The 7,428-nt window shown below is 36.5% G+C and overlaps 1 protein-coding gene across 5 annotated transcripts in view; it reads right to left on the reverse strand.

Annotated features, from left to right (window-relative positions):
* Positions 1-7,428, reverse strand: part of LOC110445972 (histidine--tRNA ligase, cytoplasmic-like) — a 33,567-nt gene that overhangs the window by 22,839 nt on the left and 3,300 nt on the right. Inside the window, exon 1 of one of the 5 annotated variants that reach the window (XR_002462416.1) lies at positions 393-777. The exons of 1 other annotated variant lie outside the window; for it this stretch is intronic. Coding sequence is in view for 3 of the 4 variants with exons in the window: in XM_021490890.1 (XP_021346565.1) it covers positions 393-707 (315 nt within the window). In the remaining variant the exon portion in view is untranslated. Of the gene's footprint in view, positions 1-392; positions 778-1,525; positions 1,723-4,945; positions 5,114-7,428 lie in introns of those variants that run through there. 3 more of the 5 variants (XM_021490892.1, XM_021490893.1, XM_021490890.1) reach the window with 3 other exon arrangements.

The raw sequence follows: 7,428 nt of genomic DNA on the forward strand, positions 1-7,428 counted from the left end.
ACCAAGCTACAATTTTTTTACTGATGTCCTCAAAAGAAAAATGCATTTGTTTTCTTTTAATCCAATAAATACTAAAAAAAGTAAGTTGTGGAGTTTGTGCCAGACTGTATCACAATGTTAACTTAATGTTGAATATTGTCTGTCACTGATCATGACCGTTTACGGTTGTGGACCATGTTCGACATGAATTATTCTACATACAATGTTTGTGGAGGACCGTAGATAATTACATAGGAATATATAATTTGTCAATAAATATTTCAACAAATACACCGAAACCTTTCTACTGCTGTGATTACTGCTGGTTAAAATGGTGTGAATTTACACACAAATCGTTACACACAGCTGGCAATGTTAATCACTACTGGAGCACGTCACTACATGACCATCACCTGATCACTTTGGGGGACAGCCTTTTTGGATTTCCTCGTCATCCTGATACTCTTATGGATATCCCCACTACATGCTACCTCCTCTATCACACTTTTCTCATCCTCAACTGATAAACCCCGACTAATTTGCTCCTTGACAATTTCCATGTTGAACCGGTTTTTCAGGCTAAATACACTGTTAGAGGCTGAATTCACACTGTTCCACGATGTCACCAATATGGACGGTAATTGTTTTCCTCTCTTCAACTTGGCTAACCATACATATTGTCTCAGAGACTTGAATTCCTTCACAAGCAGGCTTGACTTATCTGACATTGATGATGAAATCCTGGTCAGCTGGTCTGTCCCACTAAGATAAGTCAGGTTTACTGGCCCTTGTACTTCACAAAACAAGTGCACACACATCTTATGTTACATGATGTACCCACATGATACTTTTCTAATCTAAAACAAATATTTCTTACATCTAAAATCCTAAATCTGTTCAGTCCACCTTGAACAATGTTTTATGCGAATGTATCTACAATCTTATCAAGATTGAAGTGGGTCAGACTGTAGGGATGAAAAACCACCTGATAAAGTAGGGTGTTGATAATGGATTAAATCTTAGTCACAGGATTAATGTGTCCTCTACACCAGGATTTACAAAGCAAAGGTGAGAACTTTACTCTCCATATTTGGTGCATTTATAATTTCCTATACTATAATGTATTGGACATGATCGTACAGTGGTAAAACTGGCTTACTGTTATACACTGTGGTTAGAGGGAAATTCCCTTCAGTTCAGTCTGTAGATAGAAACACACTACTTAGAAAAATGTGTTTGTAGACTTCCCTGTTGAACCTGGGATGTAGATAAATTTGTCTTTGATGGAGCAAAAGTGTTTATGCTCAGAATAGTGTCCAAGTCACTTTACAAGATTTGGCTAAAAGGAATTTTCCTTTAGCTAAGGCATTTGACTAAACAGCTCGAGATCCATGGTTCCGTCCCCAGAGAAGCATGCCTCCTTTTTATTTCTCCTTATTTCATCAGAAACATCTAATTCTTCTATCTCATTGTGCAGTCACATTTGAAATGCCCCACTGTGTATTATCACTCCCCAACAATATTGATCCTATCCAGCGGTTATTACCTGGTAATACATTGCTTTACACTCCGTTTGCATCATCGTAACCTCTTTCTCCTGTAGTTGTTATGTAGAATTTCCCTCCTCCTGTAGGTCATTGTGTTCCTAATTACACACGATACATGGTTATATTGTTTAAATTGATGACACAATCCTGTCGGCTGTGGTTACACACAATGATGTTTGATGACACAATCCTGTCAGCTGTGGTTCAGTAACACACAATGATGTTTGATGACACAATCCTGTCAGCTGAGGTTACACACAATGATGTTTGATGATGCAATCTTATTATGAGGTGATGAAACCCATATGAAAGCTGTCTTTCTAACCTATGGAGAGAAAGTTTACTTTTCCCCCAACTAAAATGGTAAGAAAACAATGAAATGGACACCATAAGCGTAAGCGCTCCATAAAGAATATGTTCGTTGCCAACTGCGTTCATACTATCGTATACGCAGTCAAACTGAAGATCAATTCTTATATTTACATATTTTCCTACTATGATGGTACACTCAGAATAAAGCTTATTCCAATACATTTGCTTTTATAATGGTACAAAGCCTGCGAGCAGCGATGGATCTCCAATGTTACCATTATGAAGTCACAATGTTAATTACGTCATCAATAGGAAACAATGGTCTCCAAGGAATCTCACTGTGTATACGGTAATGTATACGCAGTCACGGTTTACACAGCTTCAATGGGAGCGAATGTAAATATATTAGTATAAAAATATTAAAATGTGCCGCAAGAAGCTACTTGAAGCTTTACTTTTTCCTATTTACTAAAAGACTTCTATATCAACTACACAATGTCTACTGTAAGACAAACTACCCTAACCCTGCATAGGTGATCACTTGTTCCGAGCTATCATCAGATCCTGGCATGGTTTCTGTGACCTATATACAAGGTGTCAAACAACAATATCACTTTCTATAGGTATTTGATCCCATATTATAACTTGTAGCTTGGTGTATAAAGCTTTCATGTGAAGTAAAGAGATGTCATTTGCTTGTTTTCATTGTACTTTGTACATGAATGGTCACAAAAACAAGCAGCATGTTAAATGTTTATTCTTTTTTTGAAGTGACTATTGGAGAGTTATCCACCTCTACTGAAATACTGTAATTACTAACTGCCTCGGGGCTGAAATGGGTAAATCTCAACTTGGGGGAAGATTCTTAAACTGTCAAATCAAACCCTCAGGTTTGACTTCAAAATCTTTCCAAAAGGTTAAGCTTTGCTAATAATCTCCCCACAAAGGGTGAAGGATTCTATACCCTCCCTATATATTATCCAAACCTCCAATGCAACCAGTGAAAGATTTTCTGGCTTAGTAAAGATGAGGGGATATGCTAGTCAGGATATTTAATACAGGATACAAGTGAATGACACTTGTGACCAAACATTAACAGGTATCTTGAGATTTAATACAGGATACAAGTGACTGACACTTGTGACCAAACATTAACAGGTAACTGGAGATTTAATACAGCATTAATGTGACTGACACTTGTGACCAAACATTAACAGGTATCTGGAGATTAAATACAGGATACAAGTGACTGACACTTGTTACCAAACATTAATAGGTAACTGGAGATTTAATACAGGATACAAGTGACTGACACTTGTTACCAAACATTAACAGGTAACTGGAGATTTAATACAGGATACAAGTGACAGACACTTGTTACCAAACATTAACAGGTAAGTGGAGATTTAATACAGGATACAAGTGACTGACACTTGTTACCAAACATTAACAGGTAACTGGAGATTTAATACTGGATACAAGTGACTGACACTTGTTACCAATCATTAATAGGTAACTGGAGATTCAATACAGGATACAAGTGACTGACACTTGTTACCAAACATTAACAGGTAACTGGAGATTTAATACAGCATTAATGTGACAGACACTTGTTACCAAACATTAACAGGTATCTGGAGATTAAATACAGGATACAAGTGACAGACACTTGTTACCAAACATTAATAGGTATCTGGAGATTTAATACAGCATTAATGTGACTGACACTTGGTACCAAACATTAACAGGTATCTGGAGATTTCATGCAGCATTAATGTGACTGACACTTGTTACCAAACATTAACAGGTAACTGGAGATTTAGTACAGCATTAATGTGACAGACACTTGTTACCAAACATTAACAGGTATCTTGAGATTTAATACAGCATTAATGTGACTGACACTTGGTACCAAACATTAACAGGTATCTGGAGATTTCATGCAGCATTAATGTGACTGACACTTGTTACCAAACATTAACAGGTATCTGGAGATTTCATGCAGCATTAATGTGACTGACACTTGTTACCAAACATTAACAGGTATCTGGAGGTTAAATACAGGATACAAGTGACAGACACTTGTTACCAATCATTAATAAGTAACTGGAGATTTAATACTGGATACAAGTGACTGACACTTGTTACCAATCATTAATAGGTAACTGGAGATTCAATACAGGATGCAAGTGACTGACACTTGTTACCAAACATTAATAGGTATCTGGAGATTAAATACAGGATACAAGTGACAGACACTTGTTACCAATCATTAATAAGTAACTGAAGATTTAATACTGGTTACAAGTTACAGACACTTGTTACCAATCATTAATAGGTAACTGGAGATTTAATACAGGATACAAGTGACTGTCACTCGTTACCAAACATTAACAGGTATCTGGAGATTTAATACAGGATACAAGAGACTGACATTTGTGACCAAACATTAACAGGTAACTGGAGATTTAATACAGCATTAATGTGACAGACACTTGTGACCAAACATTAACAGGTATCTGGAGATTTAATACAGCATTAATGTGACTGACACTTGTTACCAAACATTAACAGGTAACTTGAGATTTAATACAGCATTAATGTGACTGACACCTGTTACCAAACATTAACAGGTAAGTTGAGATTTAATACAGCATTAATGTGACAGACACTTGTGATCAAACATTAACAGGTATCTGGAGATTTAATACAGGATACAAGTGACTGACACTCGTTACCAAACATTAACAGGTATCTGGAGATTTAATACAACATTAATGTGACTGACACTTGTTACCAAACATTAACAGGTAAGTTGAGATTTAATACAGCATTAATGTGACAGACACTTGTGATCAAACATTAACAGGTAACTGGATATTTAATACAGCATTAATGTGACAGACACTTGTGACCAAACATTAATAGGTATCTGGAGATTTAATACAGCATTAATGTGACTGACACTTGTTACCAAACATTAACAGGTATCTGGAGATTTAATACAGGATACAAGTGACTGACACTTGTGACCAAACATTAACAGGTACCTGGAGATTAAATACAGGATTTGTGTGACGGACACCTGTGACAAATATTTTACTAACCTGTGTGTTGTTATTAGCAGAGCAGAAATAACGAAGAAGATGGTGTCGGAACAGCCGTTGATGGAAACGACACAGGAAGATAACCATGTTCAAAGTCAACAGGCAGACGAGTCGGTGATTAGTTCAAAGGACAGGATATGTAAAGGAGAGAAAAATCCTTCAGCAACTCTGTCAAATAGGAAAACAACAGAATCCAGCAAAAATGGTTTCTGTTGAAGCGTCAGTCTTCTGCTGATTAATGATAATATTAGGTAAATGTCTGTTTCCAAAAGTCCTGAGGAAACAAATAGGGTAAGTATTGAAATAAAGCCAAGCAATGTAACTTGTGTTTCTGACTCTCGAAAAGGTAGGTTAACTTACTAGAATACAAACATATCTTTACCAGCCAAGGACATTCATTTTCTTCTTTGAGCCATTTTATTTTGCAGTATTCAAATTTTCTTCTTGCATCAACATCCAAATTGTGATAAAACATTCCCTTCTGAAAACTCATTTATCCGTTTAGCTATTAACATACATCAGAAAATACATGGTAAGAAAAGAACACAAATATGTCAATGTTTCTTAAAACATTTTTGCAAAGGACTGGTAGTGCCAGTTAGCGTCAAACTCAACTAGCCCAGTTAGCCATTTAGTTGTTTAATCTTAGGCCTGTAGGTATGGAAAGCCGTGTTTCCGTGTGTACATGATTTGCAAAGCAAATGTACATGGTTTGTTTATGCATGTACCTCGTTTGACTGTGTATATCTGGTGAGCCTTTGAATGCGAATGGTATGTCTCTACCTTAACATAGTGTGTCTACCTGTACCATGTTTGTGCCTTTACTTGCATAGTAGCTAAAGTTAATGCTGAAAGTCTGTTCCTATGATATCTGGCGGAGATGCACTTCCCAAAAGTATAATGAAGGTGAAAGTTTGCACAAACAATATCATTCATAAAAATAAGCTCAAACATTGATACTCCATTCTCTTCCAAATTCCTATCCGTCTTTGATGATTTGTCAACCACTTGGTGTTTAATGACATCAGGTCCAATACAATCTGACAATTAAGCTACATAGCTAACAAGACCAGTAGCATAGCTGTGTTCTGAAACAGGTCGTTTGAGCTATATTTTCCTATTTTCATTCTTTAAGAAATAAACACTGTTTTACAGTTATGAAGAACAACAATATAAGTCTGATTGTGTGCTACATTACCATTGAATTAATATTCTTCTGTGACTCTGTCTATCATAGAATATCTTTTATATATAGCTCAATACAGTTGTTACTGAGCTATAAAATGAGGATTAAGTGATAAAGGTCTTTATAGTGATATAGCACAATTGGCAACTGTACTGGATCTGACAATCATTACATTTTCCCTGAAAAATATATAACACTTCAATTTGACCCTCACAGTTTCCTACAACTTAACATAATGGAATGTAAAACCTGCGTAAGAGCCTACGAGACACTCATGGTTATACCACATCTTGAGTAAACAGCTCAGCTTGGGGATCTACACACCAGCAAAAAAGGTCCAACAGCTATAGAAAAGGTGAAACAAAGAGCAGATTGTCTCCCAACGGGGAATTACTTCAAAGTCCAGGCATAACACAGTTACATCTACGGCCACAACCTACAATGGGAACCCTTGGTCATCTGAAACATGAATAATAGGCTAATGCTATTGTAACAAAGCGATGATTATTTTGTTATTGCCTCTAGATCTGCTAGGGATCAAACCTTGGAACTCTGTAAAACCTCCATGAAAATGTGTTCCAATCCTCCTTCTGCTCCAGAACTACCTGTGACTGAGACAGACTACCTGGCTGCATCAGCTGCCAACAGCTTCAGAGTCGGATAGCAAAATGTTCCAGAACTAGATGTGGAGGAAGCTGGGATGTACAATTCCACTTGTCTGATGATCAGGGCTAAAATATTTTATGCTGGAGTATGTTTGTGAAAATTCTCAGTATTTACTATTGAAAATATAAGTTGGACTATTAGAACTTTTCAGAATCAACCTGTGGTCTAGTGTTCTAATTATGAAATTGTATACCCCACGTAGGTTAGGTAGCAGTGTACAGTAGCTAGCGTACGGTGGCCATGCATGATATTTTTGTACAATGAATAACCCATGTAATATTGCATGTATCAAAATTGAAAAAACAACAGGCCCATGGGCCTTAACGGTCACCTGATGTATTTATACAGAGAGTTGATTTCGTTTTTAACATGAACAGAAATATTATTCAAAGTGACAAAAAACAATAAAACCACCTTATTCAATATCAAGCATACAGATTTCAGACTAAAAAGGATTTGAAACTAGCACCTCTGATTCTAAACAAGGAAAATGAAGAAATTTTAGCACACTGACTCCCTTGAGCCCCACCCTACAGCCCTTGGGGGTAGGGCTGGCTCAAAATTTTCAAAGTATCAAACTGTCAACTCAAGGTTATAATTCCAATCAAGTTATTAACATGTAATATTCAAA

The sequence above is a fragment of the Mizuhopecten yessoensis genome, unplaced genomic scaffold (assembly GCF_002113885.1).
Source record: "Mizuhopecten yessoensis strain PY_sf001 unplaced genomic scaffold, ASM211388v2 scaffold2433, whole genome shotgun sequence".
NCBI lineage: Eukaryota > Metazoa > Mollusca > Bivalvia > Pectinida > Pectinidae > Mizuhopecten > Mizuhopecten yessoensis.